At 45.1% G+C, this 20,160-nt stretch overlaps 5 protein-coding genes across 6 annotated transcripts in view; 2 read left to right on the top strand and 3 right to left on the bottom strand.

Annotated features, from left to right (window-relative positions):
• LOC141104974 (uncharacterized) overlaps nt 1-1,440 on the bottom strand; it is a 38,969-nt gene extending 37,529 nt beyond the window's left edge. Inside the window, exons 1-3 of the mRNA XM_073594784.1 lie at nt 1,323-1,440; nt 1,012-1,233; nt 721-856 (exon numbers count right to left, since the gene is read on the bottom strand). Coding sequence (XP_073450885.1) covers nt 721-856; nt 1,012-1,116 — 241 coding nt within the window. The 5' untranslated portion in view covers nt 1,117-1,233; nt 1,323-1,440. The remainder of the gene's footprint in view (nt 1-720; nt 857-1,011; nt 1,234-1,322) is intronic.
• The window catches only part of LOC141104774 (uncharacterized), a 73,545-nt gene extending 53,885 nt beyond the window's left edge, over nt 1-19,660 (bottom strand). The window contains exons 1-4 of the mRNA XM_073594506.1: nt 19,468-19,660; nt 16,814-16,851; nt 16,510-16,624; nt 15,892-16,236 (exon numbers count right to left, since the gene is read on the bottom strand). Coding sequence (XP_073450607.1) covers nt 15,892-15,976 — 85 coding nt within the window. The 5' untranslated portion in view covers nt 15,977-16,236; nt 16,510-16,624; nt 16,814-16,851; nt 19,468-19,660. The remainder of the gene's footprint in view (nt 1-15,891; nt 16,237-16,509; nt 16,625-16,813; nt 16,852-19,467) is intronic.
• LOC141104959 (uncharacterized) overlaps nt 1-20,160 on the top strand; it is a 664,134-nt gene that overhangs the window by 273,989 nt on the left and 369,985 nt on the right. The window lies entirely within an intron of this gene.
• LOC141104789 (uncharacterized) overlaps nt 1-20,160 on the top strand; it is a 317,556-nt gene that overhangs the window by 286,713 nt on the left and 10,683 nt on the right. The window lies entirely within an intron of this gene.
• LOC141104781 (uncharacterized) overlaps nt 13,117-20,160 on the bottom strand; it is a 114,372-nt gene continuing 107,328 nt past the window's right edge. Inside the window, exons 5-8 of the mRNA XM_073594525.1 lie at nt 15,678-15,775; nt 15,376-15,597; nt 15,085-15,220; nt 13,117-14,479 (exon numbers count right to left, since the gene is read on the bottom strand). Coding sequence (XP_073450626.1) covers nt 13,587-14,479; nt 15,085-15,220; nt 15,376-15,597; nt 15,678-15,775 — 1,349 coding nt within the window. The 3' untranslated portion in view covers nt 13,117-13,586. The remainder of the gene's footprint in view (nt 14,480-15,084; nt 15,221-15,375; nt 15,598-15,677; nt 15,776-20,160) is intronic.

The raw sequence follows: 20,160 nt of genomic DNA, 5'->3' as shown, positions 1-20,160 counted from the left end.
TAAAAACATCATCAATAGATAGGAGAGGGTTAGTTCACTTCCATCAACATTCCATCTGGATCAGGTAGATATGAGTGAGCAGATGTTCTCTGTGGATGTCCCAACCAGCTGGGACTCTTCTCCTCTTCAGTCAAAGAGCCTTTGGTCCTCCTCCCAGATCACTTCTACATTTACACAGCCTTGTCAGAAGAGAAGGAACCAATGGGGACTGGGAGATCCATGCTCTTCACACAACCACAAGCCTAGGCACTGGGTCATGTGATCTCTGATAGACAAGAGGGTCAAAGTTCAGACTTGCAGGTACTTTACTATAGAACGAGTGACCATAGGCCTAGGCTTCTGGTGATATTCAGCACTGGTGGGAGCTTGGAGCAGCACTTTTACCCTGCAATGTTAAGTGTTGCAGTCTCTGTTACTCCTTACGTTTCAATCCAACAAGACTGGTAATAAAGTTTTATGGTAACATTTATCTATAAGTCTGCTGGAAGAAGAGGAACCAACCTAAGAAAGGCTCAATCTGTGTTATCATATCTGTGCTACTGTAACTAGGAGTGACTCACAACCTAATACTGCCAGCTGAACCCCAGGACGGGTATCAGTTCAGGGAGGTGACCATTATCAACCTATTATTGGCTGATATCACTCAGCTCCCGCCCTACTCTGGACCAATCAGTGTGCAGCAACAGAGCAGAGATAAGAGAAGAATATATTATGGGTCACCTGTGCTGATCTCTGTGGGAGTGTCCTCCTCTATGAATGTCCTTGTCATTCCAGCCTCCTCCATATATTGCTGATCATCCCTCACATACGTCTCTTCTACTTCACCCTCAACTTTCATGTTCATTAGATCTTCACCCTAAACCAACAGAATGGCAGAAAATAACATCTGTAACATAGAAGTATTTATGATGTGAGATCACATAGAAAATATCATCTTGTAGAGTCCACACATCGTCTCCACATGTCAGAGTGTTCAATCACTTTATGTTCCCGACCCTCAACTCCACCTACCTGATGATGGTGAGGGATGGTGTGACCTTCCTGTGTGGAATCCCGGGAATACAGAGGACGGGGACATCTCTCTGGTGGGTTTCTGTTATTAGGTGGATTCATCATAATGCCCTTGTAGAGATCCTTGTGTCCTTCAAAACACTTCTCCCTCACACCATACTCCTCATCCTCCTCTTTTATCTCTTCTTTAACATCAATTTTAGAATCTCTCAGGTTTCCACTCTGAATATATAATAAAAATGACATCAATTGTAACAATGCAGATAATGTACAGATCCTAATGATACTATCAGTGATTGTTCCTCATCTACCTGATGATGTTGAGGGATGGTGTGACCTTCCTGTGTGGAATCCCGGGAATACAGAGGACGGGGACATCTCTCTGGTGGGTTCCCATTACTGGATCCATCTGTAGGAAACACACACACTGACTGAATACATTGTTTCTATGTGTTTATCAGATGATGGGGGATCTAGGTGAACCCTCCGTACTGCTCTCTCCTTTACAATAAAGTCTCCTCTTACCCGGTGATGTGAGGGGCGGCTGATTGTCCATCATGACGTCCTTGTAGAGATCCTTGTGTCCTTCTAAATACTCCCACTCCTCCATGGAGAAATAGACAGTGACATCCTGACACCTTATAGGAACCTGACACACACAATGATACAGTCACCATCCAGACACATCCCTTGTCTGTTACTGGATAATGTCCCAGAATTCCCAGAATCCTCCTCACCTCTCCTTTCAGCAGCTCCATCATCTTCTTGTTGACTTCTAGAATCTTCTCCATGTTGTGTCTCTCAGGTTTTAGGGAGTCACATGGAGGCACTGTGATGGTCATATGATCACCTGACTTCACAAGAGGAAATCTCTGTTTTGAGGAACCAATAGGAATATCATGTTAGAATCCCAGAATCCTCCTCAAGTACAAATTATGTCAGGTGACCTCCCAGAATCCTCCTCACCTCCCCGGTCAGCAGGTAGATGATCTCCAGGGTGAGGTTTAGTATCCTCTCAGTCAAGTGACTCCGGTCCTCCTCCATCCTCATTCCTGCAGTCATCTATGAAGGTTTCCCTGTAGACAGATAACATTGAGATCAGGATGTAATATGAAGGTCAGTATGTGTTTTAGAACTTTGTCCCACCCAGTGGGAACATATTTAATTTGGACTGTTTAGTATTTGCTATAATTCTTGGAGCTTGGGACCTCTTTACGAATTTGCCTCCTGGATCACAATTTTTTTTCAAGTTTCTTGCAAGGGGTTATCCCTTAAAATCAATACCACACACAAAGGTTCTGGTATAGAAGTTAGGGGGACCCCATTATTTTTTTTTTCCTTTGCAAGAAAAACCCCTCAAAATTGATACCAGACCTGGAGGTTCTGGTATGACTTTTGAAGGGCCCTTATGCTTTTTTATACAATCCCCGCCCCTTTGTTTACATTTACCTGTTAGCTGGGTCTGGTATGGATTTATAAGGGGGTACCCCCCCCCAAAAAAAAAAACACTTGAGGTCTTACAGGAAATGCCGGACCCTTTAATTAGTGTGGATTTTAAGGGAATCGCCACCCCATGCAAAAAAAAAAAAAATGCTTGTGGTCCCCTTAAAAATCCATACCAGACCTTTAGTCTGAGCATGCAGCCTGGCCAGGAAAGTGGGGATGAGCGGGACTCTGCCTCTCCTGAACCATACACGGTCATACACGGAGGGGGGGGGGTAGGTTGGTGAGGACAAGGGCCTCTAAATGTTCAGATGAACATCAGAACAGCCAGTGTCTGGTCTGAACTTGCGTTTGGGCTAAAAATTAGGTCATCCCCTACTATCTATACCCTACTCCGTACACCTTTTATATGATCTCCAAAAACTCATCTCTTCGGGAAAGCCTATCCTGCTTCCACCTAACAAACGAACGTTTACTTTCTCAATTAACTCATCCGTCACAGTTATTGCCTTTTGTATCACTTGCCCTTCCCTTTTAGATTGTAAGCTCTCGCAATCAGTGCCCCTTCGGGCCCTCTCGTATTGAACTGTATTGCCCTAGAGGTATGCGGTATTCAACCTCTTACCATTTCCCAAATATTGGCAATCATTTAATATATTCTATCTTATATATGAAGCACTCTTGTCATATTACCTCGTCTGCTGCCAGCTCCAGCAACGTCTCCTCTCTACTTCCTCTCGACTGGACTCTGACCCGGAACTTCCTGTCTGTAGCTGATATCACTTCCTGTCTGTACCTGACATCACTTCCTGTCTTCCATAGAGACTTCCTGTCTGAGTAGAAGTGAGATCACCACCTTGTGGTGCTCAGAGGAACTGCATTCCCGAGAAACATCTCGTATTGGGTACACGGCCTTGTGCTGTGTGTGTATGTACTGTATATCCTTATAGATGGGGTCATCTCCACTCCCACCAATGAGGATAGAAATATATAGTATATCAGGGTAAAGAGAGGTATTTTGGTCGAACTGATTTTGTGGTACATTTTTTTTTTTTTTTTATTCATTTTGTAATTATTAATGTGGAGATGTTCAGGCAAAAGTTGTTTGAGAAGAAATCTCTACCTTGATAAAACAAAAACCTCCCCATGTTGCTTTGCAGGCCCTGTGGTACCACCAAGGCACCTCTAGTACCGAGTAAGTCATTTTCCATCTTCATCCCTTTACAAACAGGGCTCCCTCCTTTTACAGGTTATAGTTAGTGGGTGCGACTGGATATATATATATATATATATATATATATATATATATATATATATATATATATATATATATACAGTATATACACTACACGCCCACTTTCATAGGTCCACCTTGCTAGTACCAGTTTGGACCCTCATTGTCCAGTGGTGAGATAATTTGAGCTTTGTGACATAGTGCTTTATCCTGCTGGAAGGAGCCATCAGAAGATGGGGACACTGTAGTCATAAAGGGATGGACATGGTCAACAACAATACTCAGGTAGGCCGTAGCATTTAAACCATGCTCAATTGGTACTAAAGGGCCCAAAGTGTGCCAAGAAAATATCCCCCACACCACTACACAACCACCACCAGCCTGAACTGGTGATACAAGGCAGGATGGATCCATGCTTTCATGTTGTTTACGTGTTGTTTACGACAAATTTTGCCCCTATTATCTGAATGTTGCAGCTGAAATCCAGACTCATCAGACCAGGCAACGTTTTTCCAATCTTCTATTGTCCAATTTTGGTTAGCCTGTGCCAATTGTACCGTCCGTTTACTGTTCTTAGTTGACAAGAGTGGTCTTCTGCTGCTGTAGTCCATTTGCTTCAAAGTTGGACGTGTTGTGCTTTCAGAGATGGTATTCTGCATACCTTGGGTGTAACGAGTGGTTATTGGAGTTACTGTTGCCTTTCTATCATCTGGAACCAGTCTGCCCATTCTCCTCTGACCTCTGACATCAACAAGGCATTTTACTCCACACAACTTATGCTCACTGGATATTTTCTCTTTTTCCCCACCATTCTCTGTAAACCTGAGAGATGGATGTGCGTGAAAATCCCAGAAATACTCAGACCAGCCCGTCTGCCACCAACAACCATGCCACGTTCAAAGTCACTTAAATCCCCTTTCTTCCCCATTCTGATGCTAGCTTTGAACTTTAGCAAATCGTCCTCACCACGTCTAGATGCTTAAATGCGTTGAGTTGCTGCCATGTGATTGGCTGATTAGTAATTTGTGTTACCAAGCAATTGAACAGGTGTACCTAATAAAGTGGCCGGTAAGTGTATATACTGCGTGTGTATATATATATATATATATATACTGGTAACAGTTTATACAGTATATGAATAGGAAATCATATGCTGGTAACAGAAGGCTCACAGAAAGTGGTGGTCTCTTGTAGGGATGGGCGAACGGTTCGGACCGAGCACTGTTTGTTGTTCGGTCGTTCGGTGAACAGCCGAACAAACGGGCCATTTGACTGTTTGTCCAGCCCGAACCAACCACAATGTATTGCAGAGCTGAACAGTGCATTGCAAGCCCTGATTGGCTGAAGCAGTGAAAGCTTCAGCCAATCAGGGCAAAGAGTACTGTCAGAGTCATGATTGGACACTGTCATCATGACTTTATCCAATCATGGCTCATTCCCACTCCACAGTATAAAAGTATTCTTTCAATGGCAGCCATTTTCAGTGTGATTTTGGCGTGGAGAGAGATAGAACAGGGCTCTGTTCAGTGCTATTAGTTAGTTTGTGTGCTATACTGTGCTATGTTGCTTCAATTGTCAGTGTAGAATATTAGTTTAGTGTCAGTCTAGGGATAGTGTGAGTGTAGTGAGGAGGACCATCATTCAGCTTTGCATAGTGTGCAGCTAGAGTAGGGACAGCTCAGATAGTTTCATTGTAGTGTAGTGAGACCGTGTCATTCATACATACATTAGTGTAGAGTAGGGACAGCTCTGATAATTTCAGGGTAGTGTAGTGAGACCGTGTCAGTAATCTTGACATTAGTGTATAGCTAGAGTAGGGACAGTTCAGATAGCGTCAGAGTAGTGCCAGTTGAACACCGTCTATTTGATTGCGTTACTGCCAGTTTAACGCCATTTACTTCTGTGTGCGTTACTGCCAGTTTAATGCCATTTACCTCTGTGTGCGTTATTAACAGTTTAACGCCATTTACTTCTGTGTGCGTTACTGCCAGTTTAACGCCATATCGTTTTGTGTGCGTTACTGCATGTTTAACGCCATATCGTTTTGTGTGCATTACTGCCAGTTTAATGCCATATAGTTCTGTGTGCATTACTGCCAGTTTACCGCCATATATTTTTGTGCGTTAATGCCCTATTCCATCACATTCTGCAGCTATTATCTCCCGGCCCACTCCCCAAAGCTCAGCTGTCTGGGCCTTTTTCAGCACATCTGCAGCAGATCGCACTGTTGCTATCTGCAAACTGTGTCTCAGGCACATCAAACCTGGCAAAAACACCATTTGGGTACCACATGCTTAATAAGACATTTAACGTCCAACCACCTAGCCCGTTGGCAAGAGCACCTAAAAGCCACACAAACGGGGCACAAATCTGTCCATCCTCCTCTTCCTTACCCACTTCAGTCTGCCCCTGTGATACCAAGTCATTACCTTTCAGCAGCCTCCACTCTCAGTGATGATGGTATAGAACAGGGTGTCCCAGGTCCTAGCGCACATCTGCCAGCAGCACACCACCAGCTGTAGACTGAAGCCGGCAAATTTCTCTGCCCCATCTGCTGCAGCGGGAAAAAAAATACAGTCCCTGCCACCCACATGCCCAGCTTCTGAATGCAAGCTTGTCAAAGCTGTTGGCTCCCCAACTTCTGCCTTTCAGCCTGGTGGATTCTGCCCCCTTCCGTGAATTTGCACAATGTGCTGTACCACAATGGCAGTTTCCCAATCGCTGCTACTTTTCACGTAAGGCAGTTCCATCCCTCCACCATCATGTGGAAGGGAATGTTCTGGCAAGGCAGTCAGCTGTAAAATCCAACTTACTGCAGACACGTGGTCCAGCAAGCATGAGCAGGGGCGATATATTTTGTTCACAGCACACTGGATAACACTGCTTGCAACTCAAAAGGATGCAGGACAGGGCTCGGTGCTGCAGCTTGTTGTGCCCCCACATCTCCATACAGCTGGTGGTGATTTTGCTAGACCTGTGAGCTCTACCCCCTCCTCCTCCATGCCCTCCTCTGCAGAATTGTCCTATGAACATCAGGTACCCCCTAAGCGTTCAAAGGGTCAGAGTCAGGCTAAAAGGTGCCATGCAGTGCCTCAGCTGGTGTGTTTAGGAGACAGGAACCACACCGGAGCAGAGATTCTTGCAGCTCTTCAGGGACAGGCCCAGATGTGGTTCACACCACGCCAGCTGGAGCCAGGAATGGTGGTGTCCGATAATGGCTCAAACCTCCTGTCCGCCCTTAGACAGGGAAAGTTGATACATGTGCCATGCCTGGCACATGTCCTCAATTTGGTGGTGCAGCGTTTCCTAAGTACGTACCAAGGGTTGCAAGATGTACTAAAGCAGACACAGCTAGTGCTCGGTTGGCTGAAATTCAGCGGGAATTCCACCTGCCCGTAAACCGCCTGTTTTGTGACATGCCCACCAGGTGGAACTCAACTTTTGGAATGCTGCAGCGGCTATACATGCAGCAGTGGGCCATCAACGAGTACCAATGCCAGTACGACACGACGACAGGCTCAGGCCGCCTCTGCTTTTTTTCCCCACGCCAATGGCTGATCATTAAGGATGCGTGCACTGTATTGTCACCATTTGAGGAGGCCACAAGGATGGTGAGCAGTGACAGTGCATGCATCAGTGACGCAATCCCTGTTGTGTTCCTGCTGGAGCAGACTCTGTGTGGCATTATGGACAGGGCACTAGAGGTAGAGCAGCAGGAGGAAGAGGAGGACTTCCTTTCCTCTCAAGGCCCACTTTATCCAGACACCATCATTCCTATGTCACAGAACACACAGGAGGAGGATGAGGAGGAGGACTCTGGCACTTTCATAGGCTTTCCAACCCCAGGACCCTTGGGAATAGTACATGGCTGGGAGGAGGAAGTTCCAGATGCTGTCATCCTGAGTGACTCTGAGGAGTCTGCTTCTCAAGCCTCGGCAAATTTGAGGCGCATGGGCAACCTCATGCTTCTAATCCTGTGAAAGGATCCAAAAATTCATGGCATAAAGCAGAAGCATGATTACTGGTTGGGAACCCTCCTTTACCACCGTTATAAGGGGAAGGTCTCAGAACTCATCCCGTCCCCACAGAGAGTGCAGAAGATAAAATCTCTTGAGGACACGTTAAAGATGATTTTATTGAACATTTTTCCTGACTCCAGTAGGTTACAGTGTCATGGAAAACGTAGTTTTGAGTTTTCTGTTGGTCAAGAGAGGAGCGTTGGAGAAGGCGTCCGCCTAAGTGAGGCATTTCGGAATTTTTTTTAGTCCTCGCCGCACAGGGCTGTCAGCTTCCTCATCCCATCAACAGCGTCTGCATCACATGGTGGACAATTACCTCGGGGCCAAAACAGAGATGGAGAGCTTTCCAGCCGACGATCCACTGACTCACTGGGTCATGAGAACAGACCACTGGCCAGAACTTGCCCAGTATGCTATTGAGTTGTTGGGCTGCCCTGCATCCAACGTGCTTTCAGAATGGGCATTCAATGCTGCAGGAGGTTTAGTTACTGATCATAGAACGCGTCTGTCCACAGGCTCCGTGGACTGCTTGACTTTTATAAAAATGAATCAGTCCTGGATTACCAGCTATGAAGCCCCTGATGCCGATGTCACTGATTAAGTCTTTTTGGGATGTGTAATCTATGCAGGACTTCGAGGCTGCCTAGCTTTGAGGGTGGTCAATCATTTCATCTGGAAGAATGTTTTTGGTATAGGTTTCATGGGCACAATTAATACCCAAAGACCAATTTTTCAGCACCTGTTTGACAGGTGCATATCATTGAAATTTTTTACAGTAAGGCCAATTCTTGCTTTCATCAAGATTACCTCTATAGGGTTGCGGTGGGAAGGCAACACCGACACCCAAAGACCAATTTTTACGCACCCGTTACTTCTCTAGAAAATCCAATATGCCACCAGAATATATCCAAAAAATCTTTAATCTTGTTCCCAGTGCACTACATTGTGGCCTCATCATATACAGTGGCTCCCCAGCTGTTGCTTAGCAAAATAAAGGCAGCCTGCAGGGAAAATTTCTTTTTTTTTTGGCTTTATAAATGCAATTATTGCTGCAGCAGATTCTAGACATGGTACAGATCTGCCACTTTACAGGTAGACTAAGGGGACCCCCCAGGCACTATATTAGAAGGAATTTTTCATTTTTATGCTTTCACTTTAAAATTCAAAAAATCACTGCTCATTTCTCACAAACTTTTTTTTTATTGATACATGTCCCCCAGGGCAGGACCTGGACCCCTATAATCATTGTATGCCCAAATATTTGCAATAAAGCCTTCAAAATGGGCACTTTTGATTTTTGATGTTCAGGTCCCATTGACTTTAATGGGGTTAGTTATCCGGGTCTTAACTTTCGCGGTGTTCGAAAGTTCTGGTGCAAACCGAACAGGGGTCTGTTTGGCTCATCCCTAGTCCCTTGCACCTCTGCTTCTTCCATGGCCTCCTCTTCTGTCAGCTTGTTGCCTCCAAGCTCCCTCCAATACCAGACCTCTATCATCCATTGCCTGGTACACAAGAAGTCCCAAATTCTCAGCTGCTGCCTCATCCAGAAGCCCAACAGACACCTGGCAAAAATGTTGTCACTGCCTTCCTTTCAGCTTGTGGACACTGCCAGCAGTAAAGATGGTCCAACACAGGCTTGGCACCTCCGCCTCTGAGTTCTTTTATTGTTTATACCGAATGCAACACAATCTCTAAATGAGGGAAATTCATATGAATGACATGACCCCCTCTCCTCCAACCACCAGGCCAGGGTTATGGGGAAGAGGCCCTTGTCCTCTTCAACATGGGCTCAAGGTTCTTTGCAGGGGAACACTCCCAAGTTGAGGGCATGTGGCCAGGTAAGATGCATACTCGTTCCCCTTCTTTCTTTGCTTCCCAGGCTGAATGCTCAAATAGGAATTACTTTTTGGGTGGGACCACTTGCTATTTTTTTCAGATTCCTCCCCCGCAGACCCCCACAACCACAAAGCCAGGGTTGTGATGATGAGGCTCTTGTCCTCTTCAACATGGGCTCAAGGTTCTTTGCTGGGGAAGTTCAGGAGGAGGAGTGCATACTGGTCCTCTCTCTTTCCTTGCCAGTCAGGCTACATGCTCAGATAAATGTCTAGTATGGATTTTTTTGGGGGGGGCATGCTCTTTTTTCAGATTCTGATAAGCCCCCTGCCCACAGACCCCCCCACAACCACTGGGCCAGGGTTGTGATGAAGAGGCCCTTGTCCTCATCAAAATGGAGACAAGGTACTTTTCCTCTTGGCAAGGTACCCCTCATGTTGTGAGAGCATATGACCTGGTATGGTTCACGAGGGTTGGCACATTTTAACCCCCCCCCCCCCTTTCTTAGCCGCCAACCAGGCTTCATGCTCAGAATATAGGTATGGATGGCATGGATTATTAGGAGGCCCCATATATTTTTTATTGACTTTTCTTGTGGTTCAGAGTCTAATATAGAATCTAATGCCATGTACACACGGCGGACTTTTCGACCGGACTGGTCCGACGGAACGAATCCGTTGGACAATCCGATTGTGTGTGGGCTTCATCGGACCTTCAGCTGACTTTTTCTGTCAAAAATCAGACGGACTTTAGATTTAGAACATGTTTCAAATCTTCCCGACGAACTTGAGTCCGATCGAACAATCCGTTCGTCTGTATGCTAGCCTGACGGACAAAAAAATGACGAAAGGGCAGCTATTGGCTACTAGCTATAAACTTCCTTATTCTAGTCCGGTCGTACGTCATCACGTTCAAACGACCGGACTTTCGAACGGACTTTAGTCCATTCGTGTGTGTGCAAGTCCAGTTGTAACTCTGTTGAAAAGACTGTCGGACGTTTGATGCTCAAAAGTTCGCCCGTGTGTACACGGCATAAGAGTACCTTACAGTTTTTTTGTTTTTTTTGTGGGGTCTCCAAAAAAATCATACCAGACCTACACAGCCAGGTACGAATTTTAGGGAAGCCCCCACCCCATTTTGTTTCTGTGTTGGTGTCCCCTATTAACATCCATAGCAAACCCTCATCTAGGGAAAGGGTCTGGTATATATAAATGGAACCCCCAGCAGTTTGCTTGCAAAGAAAAAGAAGTGGAACCGGCTTTTTGCCGGCAACTCAAACGCACCTTTTCCCATGTAAATATCAGTGTTGCTGTTGTAGGTTATAAAAATCACAGGCAGAGGTATGGCACCTCTTAGATATGGTATTTAATGGAGTTTGATATTTCTAATGTTCCAATTTAAGCATTGCTAAAGGGTCTCATGAATACTCCAAGCGGCTCCTCCCAGATTCCACCCTCTAATTCTGGAAGCTTCTCCAAGGTTCCAGAGAGCAGGGGGGAGTTCCCCCTAGCTGCTGCTTGCTGAATCATCCAGCCTCCCTGAGTCACTCAGCCCTGACCCAGATTCAACCCAGGCCTGGCTCTCAGCCAGGCCAAAACTTGCTACACTAGCAACTATGTACACTAGCACCTAGCTAAAAGTTGATACGCAGTTTTTTTTTTACAATTGTTTAGGAGCCCCTGAGCTTCCCCAGTCCCTTTCTCTGCAGCTTCAGCTGCACTGGACAGTGAACTAATGGGAGGTGCTCTGTGCTGAGCGGCTTCCTGTTCATTCACAAACTTAAGCATGGTAAACATAGTTAACCATGCTTCAGTTAAGAATTAACACAGGAGCGACCGGTACAGATCACTCACTGTGTTCATTCAGAAAAGAAAGGGGTCGGTAAATTAAATATTTACCTGCCCCTTCCCCCACTCTCTATCTTGACACATTCCCCGCAGGAGAGGAGGGAAGCTGGCAGGTGGGAGACAGGGGGTGCCAGGAAGCAGGGAAAATCGGCACTGTATGGGGTGATTAGGGTGTGCCTAGGCACCCCCGGCACACCGTGTTCGCCCACCTATGGGACAGCCAGTTATGCAGAGAACATGGATGGTGAGCAGACTATGGACTCACAGCAGGTAGGGTCAATGACAGGCAGGGAATGGTGCAAAGTGACACTAGGGGACTCTTCAGCTATAAGTTCCTGGCGGTTGAATGTTTGCTTAATAAACCTGTAATATAACTCTGCAGGACTGGATTATACTCTATTATAAGAGAAATAAAAGGAAAATTGAGACGTATTGTACCACAGGATGCCGTTTAATGCTTGTATTAATATTGAATATATAAATCTGTTTGTACTGGAGTTTATTTGAATGAAGAACTTGCACTCACCAACACCAAACACAGGAGAAGTCAATACTGAGCACTTTTGTGTTCACTCACAAACAGAAGAGATATTGTAGTGATCGCTGGAAAGTTATAAATATATACAATGACTTTTATTTAATGCAATTAAGTAACTTGGTGTTTGGAATCTAATATTCACTTCCCTTAGGACCAGTGGCAATATATTTTTTTTTTCTCTCCTGGGAAGGCTGTCCACAAGGTTTAGGAGTGTGTCTATGGGAACGTTTGACCATTCTTCCAGAAGCGCATTTGTAAGGTCAGGCACTGATGTTGGAGAGAAGGCCTGCCTCGCAGTCTCCGCTCTAATTCATCCCAAGGTGTTCTATCGGGTTGATGTCAGGACTCTGTACAGGCCAGTCAAGTTCCTCCACCCCAAACTCACTCATCCTTGTCTTTATGGACCTTGCTTTGTGCACTGGTGATCAGTCATGTTGGAACAGGAAGGGGCCGTCCCCAAACTGTTCCCACAAAGTTGGGAGCATGAAATTGTCCAAAATGTCTTGGTATGCTGACGCCTTAATGCCCCGTACACACGATCTGACTTTCCGCCTACAAAACCATGGATTTTTGTTCGAAGGTTGTTGGCTCAAACTTGTCTTGCATAGACATGGTCACACAAATGTTGGGCAACAAATACGAATGTGGGAACGCGGTGACGTTCAAGACGTACAACAAGCCGAGAAAAAGGAAGTTCAATAGCCAGTGCGGCTCCTTCTGCTTGATTCCGAGCATGTGTCAACTTTTGTGCGACTGACTTGTGTACACACGCTCGGACTTTCCGACAACAAAGTTAAGTTGGCTGAAAATTTGAAAACCTGCTCCCAAACAAGCAAATGTTCGATGGAGCATACTCGCGGTCGGACTTTCCGATAACAAGCTCACATCCAACATTTCCAGTCAGAAAGTCCGATCGTGTGTACGCGGCATAAGGGTTCCCTTCACTGGAACTAAGGGGTCAAGCCCAACCCCTGAAAAACAACCCCCACACCATAATCCCCTCTCCACTAAATGATTTGGACCAGTGCACAAAGACATGGATGAGCGAGTTTGGGGTGAAGGAACTTGTCTGGCCTCAGAGTCCAGACCTCAACCCGATAGAAGACCTTTGGGATGACTTAGAGCGGAGACTGCGAGCCAGGCCTTCTCGTTGAACATCAGTGCCTAACCTCACAAATGCACTTCTGGAAGAATGGTCAAACATTCCCATAGACACCCTCCTAAAGCTTGTGGACGGCCTTCCCAGAAGAGTTGAAGCTGTTATAGCTGCAAAGGGTGGGCCAACTCAATATTGAACCCTACGGACGAAGACTGGGATGCCATAAAAGTTCATGTAGGTGTCCCAATACTTTTGGCAATATAGAGTATTTTTCCATTGAAGCTTCTGCTGAAAAGTAGGGAGATCAGACTACACTGCAGGAAGAATGTATCCAGGAGTGACACGGCCACTTTTCATCCTTTATAGAAGGAAACACCAGACAGAACCTTGTGAACATCAATGTCTTTAGTGAACTCGGAAGTCCTTTTGAAATGTCTCTTACACTATGAAGATCAAAGATGCGCTCTGAGGTGTAGATCAAGGTGGGCTTCTTCCCAGTGCGAGATCTCTGATGTATGGAAAAATTTGATCCATATAGAAGACATTTCCCGCACTCAAGACACTAATACGCCTTAAGGGTTCTGTGGGATCTTTGATGAATGGAGAGTTGGGCCTTGCTTGAAAAACATTTACCACAGTCATGGCAGAAGTACAGCTTCTCCCCTCTGTGAGATCTCTGATGTTCAGAAAGATTGTACTTCTGTGAAAAACGTTTCCCGCACTCAGAACAGGAATGTGGCTTCTCCCCCGTATGAGACCTCCGATGCCTGTGAAAACTAGACTTGTCTGCAAAACATTTCCCGCACTCTGGACAGGAAAATGGCTTCTCACCCGTGTGAGACCTCTGATGTGTGTTAAGATGGGCCTTCTGTGAAAAGCATTTACTGCACTCAGGACAGGAATACGGCTTCTCCCCCGTGTGACACCTCTTATGTTCGGAGAGATAAGACTTCCGTGAAAAACATTTCCCGCACTCGGGGCAGGAATATATCTTCTCGCCCGTGTGAATCCTCTGATGTCTGGAAAGACTGTACTTCTCTGAAAAACCTTTCCCGCACTCAGGACAGGAATACGGCTTCACCATTCTGTGAGATAGCTGGTGCCTGACAAGTTCTGATTTCCGTGAATAACATTTCCAACACTCAGGACAGGAATGACGCTTCACACCCGAGTGAGAGCTCCAATGTACAGAAAGACTCAATTCAGAACTAAAACTTTCCGCACATTCAGGACAGGAAAATGTCTCCTCCCCCTGAATCCCGGCACCATCCCTCACAGTACGAGGTTGCTCAGAGTCAGAGGGATTCCATAGTCTATCCACACTGTGAAGTCCACCATCCATAGTGGAGCTCATTGTCTTTTCTCCTCCACAATCTCCTGTGATGTCCTCATCTTCCATTTTACAACCTGGAGATAAAGTGAGACGATCCTTTGAGGGTTTCTCCATGACGTGTCCTGGAAAAATATAAAAACATCATCAATAGATATGAGAGGGTTAGTTCACTTCCATCAAGATTCCATCTGGATCAGGTAGATATGAGTGAGGAGATGTTCTCTGTGGAGGTCCCAACCAGCTGGGACTCTTCCCCTCTTCAGTCAAAGGTCCTTTGGTCCTCCTCCCAGATCACTTCTACATTTACACAGCCTTGTCAGAAGAGCAGGAACCAATGGGGACTGGGAGGTCCATGCTCTTTACACAACCACAAGCCTAGGCACTGGGTCATGTGACCTCTGATAAACAAGAGGGTCAAAGTTCATACTTGTAGACCCTTTACCATAGAACAAGTGACCATAGACCTAGGCTTCTGGTGATATGCAGCACTGGAGGGAGCTTGCTGCAGGATGTTCTCCTAGAAGGATAACTATCACATTTGTGCTACTGTAACTAGAAATGAAACACAACCAAATATTGACAGCTGAACACCAAAACAGATATAAGTACAGGGAGGTGACTATTATCAACCTATTATTGGCTGATATCACTCAGCTCCCGCCCTACTCTGGAATAATCAGTGTGCAGTAAAAGAGCAGAGATAAGAGAAGAATATATTATGGGTCACCTGTGCTGATCTCTGTAGGAGTGTCCTCCTCTATGAATGTCCTCGTCATTCCAGCCTCCTGTGTATATTGCTGATCATCCCTCACATACGTCTCTTCTACTTCACCCTCAACTTTTATGTTCATCAGATCTTCACCCTAAACCAACAGAATGGCAGAAAATAACATCTGTAACATAGAAGTATTTATGATGTGAGATCACATAGAAAATATCATCTTGTAGAGTCCACACATCATCTCCACATGTCAGAGTGTTCAATCACTTTATGTTCCCGACCCTCAACTCCACCTACCTGATGATGGTGATGGATGGTGTGACCTTCCTGTGTGGAATCTCGGGAATACAGAGGACGGGGACATCTCTCTGGTGGAATTCTGTTATTTGATGGTTCCATCTTGATATCCTTATAGAGATCCTTGTGTCCTTCAGAAAGCTCCTCCATCACCCCATACTCCTCATCCTCTTTCTTATACTCTTCTTTAACAACAATATTATAATCTCTGAGGTTTTCACTCTAAATATATAATAAAACATTTATTATAACAAAGATGATTGTGTATAAATGATAACTACCAATAATTATTAATCATCTACCTGATGATGGTGAGGGATGGTGTGACCTTCCTGTGTGGAATCCCGGGAATACAGAGGACGGGGACATCTCTCTGGTGGGTTCCCATTACTGGATCCATCTGTAGGAAACACACACACTGACTGAATACATTGTTTCTATGTGTTTATCAGATGATGGGGGATCTAGGTGGACCCTCCGTACTGCTCTCTCCTTTACAATAAAGTCTCCTCTTACCCGGTGATGTGAGGGGCGGCTGATTGTCCATCATGATGTCCTTGTAGAGATCCTTGTGTCCTTCTAAATACTCCCACTCCTCCATGGAGAAATAGACAGTGACATCCTGACACCTTATAGGAACCTGACACACACAATGATACAGTCACCATCCAGACACATCCCTTGTCTGTTACTGGATAATGTCCCAGAATTCCCAGCACCGCTCACCTCTCCTGTCAGCAGCTCCATCATCTTCTTGGTGACTTCTAGAATCTTCTCCATGTTGTGTCTCTCAGGTTTTAGGGAGTCACATGGAGGCACTGTGATGGTCATATGATCTCCTGACTTCACCAGAGGAAATCTCTGTATTGGAGAATCAATAGGAATATCATGTTAGAATCCCAGAATCCTCCTCACCTCTTCGGTCAGGTCTGTGTTTTATTAATAGAGATAAGAGTGATGTCATGTGACCTCCCAGAATCCTCCTCACCTCTCCGGTCAGGTCTGTGTTTTATTAATAGAGATAAGAGTGATGTCATGTGACCTCCCAGAATCCTCCTCACCTCTCCGGTCAGGTCTGTGTTTTATTAATAGAGATAAGAGTGATGTCATGTGACCTCCCAGAATCCTCCTCACCTCTCCGGTCAGCAGGTAGATGATCTCCAGGGTGAGGTTTAGTATCTTCTCAGTTATGTGACTTCTGTCCTTCTCCATCCTTATTGATGTGGTCATGTGATCTATGCGGGTTTCTCTGTGGATTGATAGCGGATAATTATCTGGACTCTATTTATTGTACAATGTTAGGATGGAGATACAGGGGGTTAAGAGACAGTATCGCACAAGTGGGATTTACTGCATGGGATGTACTAGAGGACAAGCAAGTCCACCAGGGCTACACAAATTTAGGGCAGGACACATATATAGACCAATACATAGTTACATAGTTAGTCAGGGTGAAAAAAGTCCATCCAGTTCAACCTTAAAAACAATAAATAAATAAAATTAAAAATATAGTACAATCCAATATACCCAATTTTATACCCACGGTTGATCCAGAGGAAGGCAAAAAACCCCAGCAGAACATGCTCCAATTTGCTACAGCAGGGGAAAAAATTCCTTCCTGATCCCAGAGAGGCAATCGGATTTTCCCTGGATCAACTTTACCTATAAATGTCAGTACCCAGTTATATTATGTACATTTAGGAAAGTATCCAAGCCTTTCTTAAAGCAAACTACTGAGCTGGCCAGAACCACCTCTGGAGGGAGTCTATTCCACATTATCACAGCTCTTACTGTGAAGAAACCTTTCCGTATTTGGAGATGAAATCTCTTTTCCTCTAGACGTAAAGAGTGCCCCCTTGTCCTCTGTGTTGACCGTAAAGAGAATAACCCAACACCAAGTTCACTATATGGACCCCTTATGTATTATACATGTTGATCATATCCCCCCTTAATCTCCTCTTCTCAAGAGTGAATAAATTCAGCTCCTCTATTCTTTCCTCATAGCTGAGCTCCTCCATGCCTCTTATCAGTTTGATTGCCCTTCTCTGCACTTTCTCCAGTTCCCCGATATCCTTTTTGAGACCAAAACTGAACTGCATATTCCAGATGAGGTCTTACTAATGATTTGAACAGGGGGGGCAAAATGATATCTCTCTCTCTGGAGTTCATACCTCTCTTAATATAAGAAAGGACTTTGCTCGCTTTGGAAACCGCAGCTTGGCATTGCATGTTATTGTTGAGCTTATGGTCTACCAAAACCCCCAGATCCTTCTCCAGTATGGATTCCCCCAGTTGTACTCCCCCTAGTATGTATGATGCATATTTTAAGCCCCCAAGTGCATAACTTTACATTTATCAACATTAAACCTCATCTGCCACATAGTCGTCCAATTAGACAGAGCATTGAGGTCGGCTTGTAAATTGGAGACATCCTGTAAGGACGTTTTTTCACTGCATAGCTTGGTGTCATCTGCAAAGACAGAAATATTACTTTCGATTCCAGACCCGATATCATTTATAAAGATATTAAAAAGTAAGGGTCCCGGCAACCTGGTCAATTTTGTCACTGCTGTATCTCAGATGCTACACCTATTTCTTTGCTGGAAAACACCTTCCACAACTTCCCCAGTTTAGGCCTGTTCAATTTGCTGTCCTTCTTCTGGACAATTTCTACTAAACCATACCAGAGGGCCATAGCTCCAATATGTAGACTGTTATTGCTGCTGAGTTCCTTCCACCGTGTTCTGCTCTCACCGAGCCCTGTGGTGGGACTTTATGTTGTTTTAAATACAGATAAAACCAAAGATGATGCCTCATCACCAAATTTTACTGGGCCCGGCTGGATTAGAGGAGGAGGAAGAGGACACATTGGCAACACTGGCCAAATTCTGGCTACTTGGAGTCTGGAAGGAGGAAGATGAACCCCACCACTGCAACACACACAACTCAAACCCCAACAATAATAATATTGCTACTAAACCGAAAACATAAACATAATGTACCGTCATTCAATCGACTTGAAAATTGAGGCAGAGGGTTTGAGGCAACTATGTACTCTTCATGGTACAGCAAAGACTCACATACGTATTTGTAAAAAAGTATAAATTTATTTAAGACAAAAGAAACATCATTAAAAAGGTCCTATGAGGGGTAATAGATAATACACAGTATTACATTTCTGAAGAGGAACTTGACACTTTGACGCATGTCCACCCAGACAGGAGGACCATGGATCTTGTCCTATGTCAGTTCAACCTCGACATGTTTCGCGGTGTGACCACTTCTTCAGGAGTATACTTCAGAGGATAATGTGTGTAGATATCTCTACAAAGAACAAATATTAATGATCAGGTTAAAGAACTTTTATCCATCTTATACGGGAATGCCTATGTTCTGGGGATCATTTGCTCTATATATTACTTGATTTTGATTGCTGGATTTTGAACTGGCCCATTTCTATGGCAGAACTGATCTGGGCCTTGCACATGTTCTAATCCATGCTATCTTTACTATTTATATGTTGTTTGTTCTTTAACCTGATCATTTACTATTTGTTCTTTGTGGAGATATCTACACACATTATCCTCTGAAGTATACTCCTGAAGAAGCGGTCACACCGCGAAACATGTCCAGGTTGAACTGACATAGGACAAGATCCATGGTCCTCCTGTCTGGATGGACATGTGTCCAAGTGTCGAGTTCCTCTTCAGAGATTTAATACTGTGTATTTATATATTTCCCCTCATAGGACCTTTTTAATGATTTTTTTTGTCTTAAATAAATTTATACTTTTTTACAAATACATATGTAAGTCTTTGCTGTACCATGAAGAGTCCATAGTTGCCTCAAACCCTCTGCCTCAATTTACAACTCAAACCCCGTTCACCAAATGACCTCCAATGATTGGAGCTCTCCCTCCAGCCCCAGAAGTGGGGAAATGTTCTGACCCTGAAGGAGTTAATCTAGGTTTCCACACCATATATGTGTGTATCATCATCTGCTGGAGATAAAAAACATCACAGTGACTATGGAGGAAGAGGATGGACATGACGGGGGGTTACTGAGTGTAAATAGAAAATAATATCGTATTACCTCCTCTGCTGCCAGTTCCAGCAATGTCTTCTCTCTACTTCCTCCCGACTCGCCTCTCCCCGAGACGCCCCATTTATACCTGACATCACTTCCTGTCTGCACCTGACATCACTTCCTGTCTTCCATAGACACTTCCTGTCTGGGTAGAAGTGAGATCCCCACCTCGTGGATCTCAGAGGAACTGCAGCCCGATAAATGTGTGAACTCGGCCTTGTGTTGAATGTGTATCTGGGGAATTCTGCAACTTGGAAGAGAAGTATGGGTTTTTTCTTTTTTTTTTTAGATTCATACTTACCTAGGTGGATGCAGCATCATGCTGCAGCTGTCCCCCGCCGCCTCTTCACTGAGAACCGAGCCACCGAACACCGCCAATGGCTCGGCTCTCTAACCTCCCAAACGGAGTGCTGCTGCCTCTCAGTCAGCAGCTCACCTGCTCTGCTCCTCCACGCTCATTGAAGTGCTACGCTGTGAAGGGTCCGGGAGCGGCCGTCTCAGCGGCTCTCTGAGACTGCCATCATTCCAGGCAGCTGGCAGATCCAGACTTGCTAAGTCGGGATGACGCGCTGCCTGGACTGATTCCAGTGACGTCAGCGGAGAGTGGACTTCAGACCGCTCTCCGCTGAAAACAGGTCACAGGAGTGGAAAACGAATTGCACTCCTGTGACCCATAAGAGAAACCCAGCCAAACAAGCC

This window comes from Aquarana catesbeiana, linkage group LG08 (assembly GCF_042186555.1).
Source record: "Aquarana catesbeiana isolate 2022-GZ linkage group LG08, ASM4218655v1, whole genome shotgun sequence".
Classification (NCBI taxonomy): domain Eukaryota; kingdom Metazoa; phylum Chordata; class Amphibia; order Anura; family Ranidae; genus Aquarana; species Aquarana catesbeiana.
This window is presented reverse-complemented; position numbering and strand designations above follow the sequence as displayed.